The 15,738-nt window shown below is 44.0% G+C and overlaps 1 protein-coding gene across 4 annotated transcripts in view; it reads left to right on the plus strand.

Annotated features, from left to right (window-relative positions):
* DPP6 (dipeptidyl peptidase like 6) overlaps positions 1-15,738 on the plus strand; it is a 1,022,456-nt gene that overhangs the window by 160,012 nt on the left and 846,706 nt on the right. The window contains exon 1 of one of the 4 annotated variants that reach the window (XM_045387368.2): positions 8,102-8,801. The exons of 2 other annotated variants lie outside the window; for them this stretch is intronic. In XM_045387368.2, coding sequence (XP_045243303.2) covers positions 8,562-8,801 — 240 coding nt within the window. In that variant the 5' untranslated portion in view covers positions 8,102-8,561. Of the gene's footprint in view, positions 1-8,101; positions 8,802-15,738 lie in introns of those variants that run through there. One more of the 4 variants, XM_074036438.1, reaches the window with a different exon arrangement.

Genomic DNA, 15,738 nt, shown 5'->3' on the forward strand with positions numbered 1-15,738 from the left:
GAATTAAATTACCCACGAGAAGCAGATACATGACTTCATTTCAGTTTTATTGCTCCTAATGCAATTTGTTTTCATTAATGAGAGCCCACATATATGCATGAATCAGGGTTTTGCACTGACATCTCCTGTGTAGGGTATTTCTCTTTCCAGGATAGGTTTCATTCTCCATATTTAAGATCTATTGTGTGTATACTGATATTTGCCTGTAAATATTAAACACACACATGTGGTCCAGAGAATATGTTAAAATTCAAGAAAAACTACTGATCTACCTAAAGTAGCATCAACCCATTTTTAAAATTTGTAGATATTTCCATTTGTACATGGAAATTTAGAGGTAATCTTAAGTGATGGTGAAAAAGAAAAATAAATGGATTTTATAATGAACCCTTTACCATGCTTTAAAGGAGTGGATTCAGGAAAATTAAGTTCATAAAAGTCAGGTTTCAACTTAAAATGTTTATTGACTTTATTGATTTTTAATTAAGGACAGTTTTTTTTTTTATTGCATTAAAAAAAGCAATGAGTCCAAACCAGAGGCACTGAAGATTTTTTATGAAATCAGTTTTTGAAAGTAAGTCTTTTTTTTCTTTGCAATTCTGCAGAGTTCTTCTGCCAAATTGCATATGTTCTGGCAAGACGGGAAAGGCTCTCTGCTAAGGTACAAATTCAGAGTATCTCAGTTCAGCCACACAGTTGTGGTATCTTAGTTTGACCATATCTTTGCCTTTGCTTTGACAATTCCCTTTTGACTTCTACCTTCTTCCTGACATGAGCCTTAAACATCAATTCAAGGGCAAAACAGCATCTGAAAATGTCCTGCAAAGACTAACTGAACGGCATTCTTTTTTGATTCTGAATAAAGTCTTAGCAAAGATTTAGGAAAAACAAAAACAAAAACAAAAAAACCCTCCCTTCCTCATTTAAATGGTTTCTTTTAAATGAAAAATCCTTAGCCTTAGGAGAATCCTTGTTCAGTCCTTTAAATGTGTAAGCTGTTACCTGAGACCTAAGCAAACATTTGGGACATCTTTCAGGTCACCTTGGTGCCATGAAGAAAATCAGTCTAGTACATCGCTCCTAGTGCAGTGGTTTTCAGACTTGTGCATGCATCAGAATCATCTGGAGAGCTTTTTAAATGCAGCTTGCCCGGCCCCAGCCCTGAGTTTCTGTTTCACTTGGTCTGAGATAGGGCCCACAAATCTGCATTTCCAACAAGTCCCTGAATGATGCTTTTGCTGTTGGTCTAGAAACAAGTCTTTGAAAGCCACTGTATGAGTAGATTAAAAATGCTACTCAGTGCTCCTACAATAAATAAATTACAGCTTTATTGTGAACACATTTGCAAGCTAGTGGTTTCTAACAGTCCTTTTGTAGTAACACCAGCAGTGCTCCAAATGTACCAAAAGGAACAAGAAATTGAGAAAACGGCATCTATTCAGAAAAGCATTATCAGTCTGATAATTTTTAGTATCAGTCTTGCTTCACTTTGAGAAGTATTGACTATTATCTGCATGAAAGCAAGTTCACTTTAGTTCATCATTTCATCCTTAGGACGTAGCACAATGAATGGCACATAGTCAGCGCTCAGGTATTAACTGAATAAGTGAAATGCCTTCAAGAAGCATTGACTTCACCATGCCATTTTTCATGCATTGATTTGGCTTGAATGACAGAAGCATGCTGTTTAACCAATTATCCTCAGTGACTTACCCAACAAGTATTTATTCCAAGACCCATATTTCTGCTGGTTAACTGTGATTCAGCTGGTCTACACTGGGCTTAGTGAAGAGACTCTGCTTTGTGCTCCCCAATTATCTGGCTTAGCCCCAGGCTATAGGTTGTATTGAGGTCTTCTCCAAGTATGTTTGTTCTCTGGGCCAGGCCAAAGCATCAGCTGTTAATAGGGACATGTTTTTGTACTGTGGATCATCAGAGTACAGAAGCCAGCCAGTGCAGTACAGAAGCAACTGCAAAGCCTCTGCCTGCATGCATGTCCCATTAGTCCAAGCAAGTCACATGGCCAGTCTCAAAGTTAGGGTGGGAGTAGGTGTCAGGGGACAGGTTAACATGCTTCCCTGCAGGGGGCATGGGCTGGAGAGTAGTATTTGCTGAACAACATTCCAGGCTGTTACAGTTTTGAATATGGAAATAAAGGCTTATTCCATTTAGGACTCAAAGATGAGTGTTCAGGAACTGGTTATTTATAGACTGGAAATGCAATCACATTTCTCCACTATATTATGCTCTTGAAAGAAGGGGCTGCTACTCAGACTGCCCCACTGAACATCTGAAAAGGTGGTTTGTCAAGTAAAGGAAGACCCTTCCCTCTTCCCTCCTTATGTCTCAAGTCATTGTGTTGTTGGAAGAAGAGATGGGAAGATACACTGGAATCTGTAGTACTTGGACCTGGGGGCCAACTTGCTGGGCTTTTCTTACTTTGTTATTTCTGGCAGACAAGCCTTCTCTTTCGGGGGTGAATTAGGTTGTGCTCACACTCAACCCTCCCTGAATCTTAGTCCAGATGCACATTTGAGAAGCACACGCTATCCCCTTCCTTTATTTGTAACTGCAGTCATTTTTAGTGAAGCCAAGTTTTCTGCTTTCTGTAACTGTTTCTACTAGCCTACAGGAGAGTACCAATTTATGTGGCAGGATTTGATGAGTTGGCACTGGCTCTGTTTTTTTTTTTTTTTTTTTTGGCGGTCAGGAAAAGACATTGCATTTGACTGACCCTATCTTTATCTATCCATTTTGGTTTCACTGTTGCTTTGAAGTCAAAGCCTGAAAATGCCTCTGGGCGACCTGATGCCAATGCCCCCAGAAGACAGTGTAAGCCCTTGTTCCCTGTGGCTCACACTCAGTTCTAAGGCTGACCATACGGCAAGCAGGACTTGGCCCTTCACAAGGCATGCCAGTGGTCAGCAGAGAGAACAGATACAAGCTTTCGCTTCTTTCTGAATGCAGCCATCACCTCTCCTGTTTACAAAATTAAAGCCCTGAAGTACAGAGACTCATTCCTGCCACTTTAACACTGAAGGGAAACATATTTAACTTAATTCACCTGACCCTAAGAAGTGTGTGGTTTGAAAAGGGCAAGGCACTCTAGGGGCACTTTGGAGCAGATGTCATATTTCTTTTAACCTAATAAAGCTTCATCTATGAACTAAGATGTTTTGGCGAACAACATGGTTACGGTCAAATGATCACCAGGGACAAACAGAAACAGAAGACAATTTTCTATACCCCATGCTCCAAAAACCTAAGAGCCTTGGGAAGCATTGTGGAAACGATCATTGTGTCACCAGAAAATGGGAAATGACAGGAGTTTGCGCCTCCTCTAGGGGGAAAAGTGATTATTTGGTTAATTTCTGAGGCAATGTTGGGTAGTACAAGGCAAGATTTGATAAATATTCAGAGGGCAGCAAGGAAGTTTTAGAGAAATTTTTATATACTGTATATATAGCCTACAGATGTTGATCCAGAGAAGGGACATGAATGAAGGCAAGACAGCAGAAGTGAAGAAAGGTAGTTAGAAAGTGGGAGAAGAGGAGTCGATTATGGTTAAATGTAGCAAGGCAAGATGAAGAACTACGGGAGAATCCAAGAGGAAGGTGGTAAGGTTGTGAGCAGTCCTCCAGGGGGCCACAGAGAAAACATGGGGTGAGGTTGGCACCAGCCATTGAGTAGGATCAAAGCTTGTGCAGCTCACCTGGCAGTAAACCTTAACACTCGTGTTGATCAACCACTGTGTTTGTGTACATGATGCCAGTGTAGTTAGTTGTATGTACACTTTGAACTGTGTTTAAAATCCAAGCAGTTACACAATGGTAGGGCTAAAATACAGAGAAATGTGCTATTGGGAGATTGAAGCTTAACTTTACTGACGTTAGAGAAAGGCTATTTATTGGGTTAAAACAAATAATTTACATAAAACATAATTTTTAAGTATTAAGTTGAAAAACCCCAAATTAACCCAATTCATACTTGAACTCTTTTTTCCAAAAGCCTGAAATAGCAATTCTTGTGTGTGTGTGTGTATGTGTGTGTGTGCTGGATATTTCCTGTTTGAAAGTGTAAAAGGTCTTACTACCCAGCCCCTAGTTGAGAGTTACCTTGCAAAAAACAAAAACGGAAACAAGAAACCAAACATGTTTTGAGAGATAGAAAGTGAGAAACAGATTTTCAGAGTGGAGAATATGCCTTTAATGTATGCATTTAGAATTGTGTTTTCTCAAGCTACTGAGATTTTTAAAATGTTCTCCCCATTTATGAGTTCAAGGAGATAATATGTAAAAGACAGTGATGCCCACTGTTTTAGGGAAGACCTTCCTTCAGACTATGCTAACTTAGTCATTTCATTTCTTCAAATATTAGTATTTGGAAAAGCAAAACAGTCTTAAATATGGTTCTGTCCTTCTCCCTTAGCACCCAGAGAAAAGGGAAGTAAACTACAGGATATAATTCTCTCAGAAATAAGAAAACCTCTTAGCTAATAAAAATCATGCTTAGGCTGCTAAACTCAATGGATGCACTTTTGTTATTCCTACAATGCTTAGCTTGCAGGTAGACCAAAAATTTGCCTTCATTGTCATTTTAAAAATGATTATCCAACATATTTTGCAGCATCTGCCTAATCCCAGTGAATTATATTTGTTTTGTAAATTTGTTCTAAGGAAAATAAACACACACCCACACCTTTGTCATAAATAGGGAAGCAGTAATCATATGAAACTAGATAGAAAAATGGGTTGGGGGCATTTGGTTTGGAGCAGCATGGAGGAATTAAACTCGACATAAATAATTTGCAAAATATTTTCAAAAATATTTTCTCACACTTACCCAATAAGTAGGAATAAAAATCTGCTTCATCACCATAGTGCATTTCAGACATTCAAGGAGAAATTGAATAGAGGGAAATACTGACATGTTTCCTTCATGCCTGTTGGGTACTTTTGCTCCTCTTCAGGGTACCTTTTTCCTTGTTTGTGTATGTATGTGGATAAGAGGAGGTGAAAGGTGATTAGAGACAAGAATTGAATTAATTATACATCATAAACATAACATGCCATAGCTTTCCAGTCTTTAAAATTGTATCACTTCACTCATTCTAAAATACTAACCACTTTACTCTTTTATTGTGGGACCACGGCGTCCTCACACCCTCGACTGCAATGTGTGTATCCGTGCTTAAAACAAATTTGGATGTGTGGGTGCACACACATGCATGCACATACACGGGAGGTATAGAATAAATATTTATTTATTTATTTATTTATTTATTTATTTATTTATTTATTTATTTAGAGATGGAGTCGTGCTCTGTAGCCAGGCTGGAGTGCAGTGGCACAATGTCGGCTCACTGCAACCTCTGCCTCCCAGGTTCAAGCGATTCTCCTGTCTCAGCCTCCTGAGTAGCTGGGACTACAGGCGCCAGCTATCGCGCCCAGCAAATTTTTGTATTTTTAGTAGAGACGGGGTTTTACCATGTTGGCCAGGATTGTCTCGATCTCCTGACCTTGTGATCCGCCTGCTTCTGCTTCCCGAAGTGCTGGGATTACAGGCGTGAGCCACCGCGCCCCGCCAGAACTTTCTTTAAAATGTCCCTAGAAGCACCGCGTTCAGTCTGCAAGGTGCAAGAGTATAGCCAAGCGCTTTTCAAGTTGGGTAAAGGGCGCTCCATCTGGATCATCCTTGAGGAACATCCTCGTGTTCATCCATGCTGTTTTCAGTCCTCCCCAGCATTCTGGCTCCTTTCACACCTGCATCTTTTAGATGCTCCCTCTTTCCTGCCCTCCTCCCCTGCCCTCCATTTCTTATGCTTAATTGTGAGATTTGCTTCCCAGCACAAATTTTTACTTCAACTCTTTCCCCTGTTGCTTATGAGTTTTATGGTGATTTCATTTTATAATTTTAAGCAGAAATCGCTTATCATATTTTCTTAAATAATTTAATTGGGATTTTAAACTTTAGCTAGATTATAGTTACCTACAATGCCTTGAGAATATAATTTTTAAAAGTGGCACATATGCTTTCTTTATCCCACAATAGTATTCTATGATTAATATGCACACATCTATGAAATATCATGTATGATACATAAACTATTCTGTATGATTGTATTTTGTATAAACTATATTAGCATGACATTTAGTTTGTGTAAAAATATGCATGTATATTTCATAGAGAGCGTGTGTATATTACCTAAGTGGGACCCTAACTGCATCTATATTTAGTGAAATGTCAGGATCGCGATGCTGCGGTGAACAGCATGAGCTTTCTTTCATGTCCATGTTAGGAGAGGCGGCTTTCTCCCATCAAAAGCACAGCTGGGGCAGAGGAGGGGGTTGAGAGCAAGGTTTTCTATCGATCTAATTGTGGTGACTTTTAAAGTTTAGTTTAATGGCTCTGTTGCCTCTGTCTTCAAAGTGGAGCAGCTGAAGCTCTCCCCACCCCAGGCCTACCTGCGTGGCCTCCCCCATGCAGCAAGTCTTGCTTAGCTGTTCCAATCCTGGTTTTACTTGGTTTTGTATTTGCTGTTAAAAAAAAAAAGTGTTTTTAAACTCATGTTTCTTCATAGTAAAGGGAAGCTACTGTGGAGTAAACAGAAGATGAGTGTGGTACAAATTTTGGTTAACACCGAAAACTACACACTGGATTGAGAGCTTGGGGAAGGGAGGCAGGTGGAAGGGACTGAAGGAGGTCTCTTCCCAGGAGACTGGTTCACCAGCATTCAGTTTCTCCCCCGCAGTTAGGGAAACAGAGGGAGCTTGCAGTTTCAGGCCCAGGCAGGCCTCTCTCTGGGCTTGGGGCCATGCCAGGGCTGGGGGCGAGCCTGCAGTCGGCCTCGCGCATGGCGGCCTAACCTGTTATTTTGAAACCCTAAGTGGAAATAGGCGTGGAAACCCGGGAGGAGCAGGGAGCCCCACGCAGTCCTGGGAGATGAAGCCAACACCCTACCTCGATGTGGAAGGGGGCGGTGGATTGGGCAGGGGCGGGGTCTCACTGGTCCCCCCTCTGGAGGTTGAGGTTCCCGGCCTTTGTTGGAACTCAGGATGGGACAGGTCCCTCCTGGCAGGGAAGGGGCGCACAAGGAGGAAGTGGGGACGAAAGTCTCACGCCCAGCAACTCCAGAAGGACAGAGAGGAGTGCAGGAGGGAGCGGGAGAGGGCGCAGGAGGGTCGGGAGGGCAAGAGAGGCGAGGCCGGGCCTGGAGCAGAGGAGCGGAGCCGGCTGGCGCGGGTGTCCACACAGCGGCGCTGGAGTGCGCCTTCCTGCGGCGGGGCGGGCTGCGAGCCCGAGAGCGCGCAGCGAGTGGAGCCATGTCGCCCTCCCTCGCTCTCGGCGGGCATAGTGAGGCGCAGGCTTTGGAAAAGTTGCGGGCAGCCGGAGAGCGGAGCCTCTGCCTGCGTTCATGATAATGAGAATGGAGTCGCGGTCACAGCCGGGCTGGCTGCGGGGCGCAGCGCCCGCGAGGGGCGCCTGGGCCTCTGGGCCTCCACCGCCGCCCCGCGACCTTTCCTCCTCTGGAGAGGGGCGAAGGGACCGGGCGGTTTCGGAGGGAGCTGGGTTCTGGAGCGAGGGCGGCCTCTCGGCACCAGCATCGCCCGACCGACCACCCCGCGCCCTCCTGGTGGCTCTCCCTCGCCCCATTCGTACCCCACGTCCTCGGGGTCTCTTTGTTGTTGCTTCAAGTTAGGCAAAAGGAGCCGGGGGCGCGGGGAGCCCACCGCTGCAGTGCACGCGTGGCTGGGGCTCCCCGGGGCCGGTCGCACCTTCAGTCGCCCCCTGGCCTGCCTGCCTCGACCTCCGCGTCCCCTCGCACAGTCCGCTCGCGTGATACGGAGCACGCGCGGCATGACCTTCGGCGGGGCCGGAGTACCCTGAGCTCCCCGGACTCCCCTACAGCCCCCACACTCACGATCTGCGCGGTCCCCGCCCCTCCACCCTCTTCACGCGCCCCGCCCCCTTTTGGTGTGACCCCGTGACCCCTCCGGGCTGCCAGCCCCTGCCACCCAGGCGGCAGTCCTGGGCGGAGGGAGGAGGCCCGTGGGGAGGGGGCGGAGGGGCCCGGGAGGGGGAGGAGCCGCGCAAGGGGCCTGGGGGCGGGGAGCGACTAGAGCGCTCGGAATGTGTGCCGGTCTCTAGGTGGTGCCAAATTCTGGGGCCTAGGCATTTCCCTCGCTTTATGTTTTTGGTTTTTTTCCCTTCCTTCAATCTCTTTGATTAGGCCGTACGTGGCTGTGGCAAGGAGTTGGGGGAAAAAAGAATAAAAACAGGAAAGAGAGAAAGCACAGCCAGACCCTGGACTTCGCGAGCCGCCGGGGAGGGGGCGGAGGAGGCTGAGCCAGGCAGAGTCGCCAGCGGAGACTCGCGAGTGGCGCGCGGGAGGAGCGGCTGCCGCCGGCGCTGGGCTTGCCTTGCTGCTGCTGCTGCTGCTGCTGCCTCCCCACCGCCTTTTTTTTTTTTTTTTGGAGCAGGGTGGGGAGCGGGAACCCGAGAGAGAGAAAGCAAAACATTAAAAAGCCCCAAAGACAGCTAGCAGGAGCGCGCGGTGCCCGATGGCTTCGCTGTACCAGAGGTTCACCGGCAAGATCAACACCTCGCGGTCCTTCCCCGCGCCCCCGGAGGCGAGTCACCTCCTGGGCGGACAGGGGCCCGAGGAGGACGGCGGCGCAGGAGCCAAGCCCCTCGGCCCGCGGGCGCAGGCGGCGGCGCCCCGGGAGCGCGGCTGCGGCGGCGGCGCGGGTGGCCGGCCCCGGTTCCAGTACCAGGCGCGGAGCGATGGTGACGAGGAGGACGTAAGAGCTTCTCAGGGGCGGCGGGCGGCGGGCGGCAGCGGGGGCTCCGGACCGAGCGCGCAGCGAGACGCGTCGGCCAGGGGCATCAGGGGCGGGGGGGGGGGATCGGGCGTCCTCCCCCTGTCCACGACTCCCCGGGCGCCCCCAGACACGCTCCGTGGCGCCAGATCGCGGTCACCGCCGTCCCGGAGGGAGCGGGTCTGTGTCTGCAGCCGTGGCGGCCGGGAGTTGGTGGCTGGTGAGAGTGGGGTTTGGGTACTGCGCCTGCTGGGATCTGGAATTCGCCGTGCGTTCCCTGGAAGCGCGGATGTCTGTTTTTAACAGCATGCTGCTATGGTTCCTAAGGAGAGAATTCGATCGGCCTGTGATTACGAGTTGGTTTATATTTATTTCGTGCTCCGGGAACACAGTCTCAGGCACCTTCTCTCCCTCCCACTTGTGTTTGGAATCTCTTCATCGTGCACCTCCTCGCCTACCCACTCTGTCCTTTGACTCAAATGCATCTCGTTCCTTCCTCTTACTTCTCCTAGACACTTTCCCCCCCAGCGGTGGTGGTGGTGATTATCCTTTCCGGAAGAAAAAATATATATATATATACCAAAATACTGGCATCTGAGCCCCAACCCTCTGTCCCAGTTGCTGAGAGACCTCAGGCCGTGTCTGTCTCCCCTCCCAGCCTTAGACTAGCACCTCTGCCTTAGACCGCGTTCAGTGAAAACTTCTCCAAGAGCACATTTCCTACTCTTCATGGGGCTGGAAGCTGGGGTTTCAAAGATTGGATTTGTACATCGCCCTAGTAACCAATGACTCATGCAGGACAGGAGCCGGACCTTAGATGGATGAGTTTTACCTCCTGTGGATCCCTTTCAAGGATGCAGAAGGCTGCTAGGACTTAGAAGGGAGGAAACTGTGCTTTTTCTTTGCGGCCTTCTTTTCCCAGGGAGAAGAGAAAAATCCCCAACAGACTTTCAGACAAACAGGTCTGGCTTGGCTGGTACAGCTCTTAGAACAGTTAGGCTGTGTTGGGTCATAGAAATCATGGTGTGTGCCTTTGAGGAGTTTCACAACTGCATCTTTTAAGCAAGGCTGTGCAGTCCTAAGGTTCCCACTGGCCTCTCACTTAGTCTACCCTGACATACCCAGGGCAGTACATTGCCCTGCACTGAACAGGAGGTTTTGGTCGTTACCTCTCTGCAGCCTCCAGCCAGGCTATTTCCCTGTTTGGTATTTCTTTAGTGCAAGAGTTGTGTTTGGGTCGGCGGGCGGGAGGCGAGACATTGAGTAACTTCCCAGGGACAATTCCTAATTGCCAGATATTATGAAATCAGTGATGTTTTGCTGTTGTTACTGGTAGTTTTTGTTTTATGAATGAAGGATGGGGAAACTTTAATGGAAATCATAGAACTTTGCGGGAGATGTGGTTTGCACACACACAGGTACACACCCTCTACAGCCCTGCGTCAGATGTTGTGTGAAGTTTTCTGATTTTCTCCTGCATCATTTCCAGACTCCCCAGTTCAATAGAGGGATCTCCAAGGCATGTCCCTCACTTTGGTGGGCCAAGTCCGGAGGGAAATAGACAGATTCTTCAGTTGTCTGGTTCAAGGAACTAGGAGTCTTTGGCGAATGGTTTAATTGGGGGAGGGTGAAGAGTTCTGGAGGATTAAACTACTGAGAGTCTTGGGGAAGACAGTTAAGTTGCAATGCAAACAGGAAAAATGTACTTTTTTGCCTTAAATCTGACTTAAAATTGTTGAATTGTGGATGTTTGGAATGAGACCAATGTGCCGTTTTGTTTTGTTTTTTTTCTCAACAGGCTCTAGGTGTCGCTAAGAGAAAGGAAAGGCAAGAGCTCTGAATTTTATTTCAGATGGTCTCCATGTTTTTTTTAAAAAAATCTTAACTTGGAGTAGACATGTCCTTCTTTTCATTGTGACATGTGTCTAGAAATGATTCTCAGATAAACACAGGTGTCCTGAGAAATCAAGGATATAACATGTACATTTTTGTTAATGGGGCTCTAAACAGCATCTCTAACTTAGATGTAAGTCCTGACATCATGCTTCTTTTTTCTGGAAAATACGCAATGTGTGTGGGTGGGTGTGTATTGTGTGTTTATATAGTATATTTCCTATATATATATATACACACACACACACATATATACTTGCCCATTATCTATACATATATATCCGGCATACATCTGCAAAATGCATTGCACGTATGTCCTTTAAGTTTAAATTGTATACTTAAACTCATAACACAGGCTGAATATTGCATCCTTTAAAAACAACAGCAAACTTTTATGCACTCCTCTTAGAAAAGTTACTCAGAATAGGAGAAGTTATGCCCGCAAATTTACTAAAAGATAGATGAACATAGCAAACCACATTTCCTCCAGGAACAAAAACTTCAATTTGCTTAAAGTGTATTTAAAGAAGAAGACATTAGGTACAAAAACTGCTTTTTAGATACAAATACTTGCCAAGACTGAAGAATCTTGAGTAATCATTTTGCTACCCAAATTTAAAGCTGAGGATATGCAATGAATTAGGAACACATTGCATTTTATTTTATTACGTGTCTTGCAACTGCTGACAACCTCAAGACAAACCGGGGCTTTCCTTGACAACATCGAGAAGCAATTGGGAGCGCGCCTTCGGTGGGAGCTGTCTGAGGTGCTGAAACCTTTTCTTGGCTTAGTGCAGGAGAAATCTCCATCACTCTTGTGTTTGCAGTCCTGATCCCAAGGGAAGACTGTTCCAAGGTACAGAAACAGCTTTGCTGCCTTGGTCACTAAGATGATGGTAATCAGCACACCTTTATAATCCTTAGGGCTTTGTACCTCTTTTCTGGAAATCGAGAATATAGTGCTTGACTTCTGTGCATGTGTGTACACTTACATGCCTGAGTATGACTGAGCTGGGCAATTACCCAGCCACACCCCAAATAAAATTTACGGTAGTCTAACAAGGCTAACACAGAAAAATAAAATGCGGAGGTAGAATGGCTGGCATTAATAATGCATGGTCTAAATGCACAAACTACACAGGCAACAAAGGAACTTCCCACCTGTGTGGCTCCACAGGACAGCCTGTTTTGGGTGGGTCAGTACTAACATGCAAAGTCTGACTTCAAAGTAGAAATAAAACCAGAGGGTCTTTTCTATCCACTTCTTTGTAAATCTTAGATTTATTTAAATATAGTCAATTACTTGGGCAACTCCTCTGAGGAATCAATAGCCGTTCTGATTTAAAATTCATTGTGTAGGTTTAAAAATAAGTTGACTCTTAAAGGAATTGTTGCGGAAGTGACTTTTAGTGGAATTTATTAACTTTCATTTGAATTAGCTGTGGCTAATTTTAAAATACTGAACTTTGTCATCCGCCCGCTTGAACATTTCTTTTTAGTTTTTTAAAGGGCTTTGGAGGCCTTCTGTGCCATTAGAGCAGTAGTTTTGTTAAGGTTATACAGTGTGTTCCTGTATCCTTCATTTTCAGTGACACATGGCTTCTTAACAATACAAATGTGATGATGACAGGATTTTAAAACAGCAAATTGGTTAAAACTGGGATAGATGGACAAATCACTGCACATGATGCCCACCAGCCTTGGCAGGGCCAATTTCAACATCCTGTATGTCTTCGGCAACCAACCCATCTTTTTTTCTCCACCTTGGTTTTTCATTGGTATAATGTCAACATTCTCTTAACGTGTCCTTGGGATCTATCAACTTTACGATTTCTTAAGTAGCTTCCCTCCACAAATATGTTTATATACTCTATGTTTATATACTCTATTACTTTTCTTCTGTTTCAACTGTAATTTAAAAAATTTTTAATTTCACATGATTTTCCTGATAAATGAGAAAAAGCCTAAACTGTCTACTTGATCTCATTATTCTCATCACTAATAGGACCAGGGCTTGGTGTACTCGCCTACAGAATAGCCATGGATATTGCAGGGACGTGGAGAGTTGGAATGTTGTCCTCTCCTCATCCCAGTGGCATCTACAAAGTGGGTGCTGTGAGGCCAGGTACTGAGAAGTGCTCAGTGAATACATGCTGCTGTTACTAATAATATTACTCCTTCATCTCTCCTCCTTCAGTTCCTTCTTCTTTACCTGAAGGTAGAAAAAAAAGATTGGCTTCATTGGCCTCTACCACCAGCTCTGGCTACTATCCTGTTTTTCTTTCTTATTTTATTATCCAACTTCTCAAGCAAGGAGTCTACTTCCTTGTTAACAATTCTCTTTTCCTCATCTTGCTTGGATGCAAACATCCATTCTGTACCATCTTGACTACAGAAACTGCACACAGAATGTCATTGATGTCCTCTTAGTTACCCGATATAATGACCTGTCTGATTCCTCCTTGCTCTTGATGTTGTTCCAGCTCTTGCTCTTGACAACTGTCACCTGCTTGTTCCACTTTTGTATCTTGTGTTTCTCTCAATGTTACATGAACTTAATCTTTGAATTCTTTGGTGGATCAGTTTCTCTTCTTATCCTTTATGTAGGAAGACCGAAGAACCTGCTACCTTCCTAAGGTTTGGTCTCCAGTATTTTATTTCTTACCTTTCTTGCTTTCTTCTGAAGGTAAGTGGTGTCCCTTTATAGAAAGGAGTCAAACACATTCTGCAGTGTCTACATTAGAAGATGGTTAAAATAGCTTTGCTGCCCCGATGTACATCTAGCATTTCTTCTGAAGGTAAGTTGCTTTTCTGTTTTACAGAATTGGAGGATTCTGGGATTGCAGGGACCTTGGGGATCCCCATCTTGATCTCTCTTCCAAGCTTTTCTACCACAGGTCAAGCAGCTACAAGATCATTTTTGTGGTGGTGACAAGATATTCACACAGAATACATCCCTGACTTTATTGGTCATTTCCCCTCTTTTATATCTGCTTATGGCAAGTAACTTTCCAGCCTAATCCCTTTATTTCTGCTACTAGCATTTCCATTTCCTCCACATCTTTGCATGACACCCAATGTTTGTAAGCATGCACAAGTTGCGTTCTCCTAATGTCTTGGTTTCTTTCTTGTCACATTAAGTATTTCACTAGATGAACTTTACAGCCCCCTTGTGGTCCCATAATGCTGCATAATAGCACCCTGCTGGATGCCGTCTTCCTGAAAAGTTTTTTATTGTATTTCAAAATGAAGTGAACACATAGAAAGTGTTCAGTCACTTCAGAATAAAGTGAACACATAGAAACCATAAACCAAAACAGCGTCACAGTGAATGCTTTGGTAAAGTGAATCATCAGTTAACTTATTAAATGTAATTCCATCTCAGTAAAGAATTTGCTGAAATTGTATCTATAACAGAATTATACACGATTCTGATTACCATTCCAGCCCAAAAAATGCAATCATAATAAGGAAGTTGTCTTTGTGACAAGTAACATATTGACGCACACAAAGAGGCTGTGCTGGCTGAATGATGGCTGCAGGCAAATGTAGCATCAGAAATACCTTACCTTTGCATTGCACCTGGTGACTTTCCAAGCCCTGCCACATGTGTCTCGTTTCACCTTCACAGTTACCTGGGCTAGGGAGGATAACTATAACCTAGAGCTGGTCTTTTAGCTCGAAATATCAGTAAGGGTAAGCCCAGTTTCTTTTCGTTTGGATGGGTCAGTTGTCACTTGTGAATGAGAGCAAACACATTCCAATGTGTTCACAAGCCTTTGCTCTCTGGAGCCAGACAAGAAAGTATGTTTGTGAGAAAGCAACAATGTATCTTTCCAGCGGGTTTGAGTTCTGTGTTCACAGGACAGGATTTCCAGGTAGCACGCGTGTCGCGTGTCCTTTCCATGGAATGCCTCGTTTCATTGCTGCCAGTGCACTTTTCCATCATTTACTTGTATATGTTACCTCTAGCTTTAATGAGAGCTAGAGCATTAGAATAACATCATATTAATGCATATTTTTGATAGTGGAATTAACTCATTTTCCCACATAAAATTAATATTCTAATATCACTAGGTAGACAGGAATTCTTCTAGATGTTGGGTTTTGGACATGATTTCCATCATAAAATAGAGCTTTTATATTTCTTACCCAAAGCTTTTTCTCCTTTAGGGTCAGAATGATTAGTGAGTTTAATTTTTACAAGCAACTGGCAGGAGTTGCTGAGTAAGATATACATGCTGATTGTATATAACCCTGTTCCTTTTAATTACTCTGATGATAACAATGCATTAATCAAGCACATGAGAAATGCTTCTCTGCAATATACAATATTGGTCCCTTTCATAGAGCATTGCCTATAAAAATAATAGTCACTATAATCTTTTTAAAATTAAATTCTGGTTAATAAATCTAGTGTTAAGGGCACAAGTATCCACCTGCCAGGTTATGATTTGCTTCAATTTCAAGCACATTGGTTTGATTTTATACACATGTAAAAAAAAAAATCAGCCTTTCTTATGAACAACTTCTGGAACATTTATCTCTAAAATGATCTAACATTGTGAAAATACCTGACATCGAAAAATTTTAAAACTGACATCTAAATTTATAAATGAGAAGACTACAGGTAATTGTGTGAATGGTTTTAAGGATATAGTTTGTGTTTTTTGGACTTCAGGACACTTCAGCATCTCTTCTCACACCTGCGTTCTTCTTAGCATATTTTGCTTTATCGTAATTGAGTTGGGGAATTATATCACTGAGTTTAAAAAACGTATGAACATTTTAAAATGTAACAGTCTAAAATATTTTGGTTCTAAATGGGTGTGCTAATTGCCGAAGCAGAAAATAAACCACAATTTTGCCAGAATAGTATAAGATTTTGCTCTGACTTGGTTTCCTCAATAGTTTTACTTTTTTCCCCTTATAAATTACTTCCTGTGTTTTCCAGCAGCACCCACATCTATCTGAAGCACAGTACATGTTTAGTTTTGTCCCATGGTTGATATATATGTATATCATG

The sequence above is a fragment of the Macaca fascicularis genome, chromosome 3 (genome assembly GCF_037993035.2).
Source record: "Macaca fascicularis isolate 582-1 chromosome 3, T2T-MFA8v1.1".
NCBI lineage: Eukaryota > Metazoa > Chordata > Mammalia > Primates > Cercopithecidae > Macaca > Macaca fascicularis.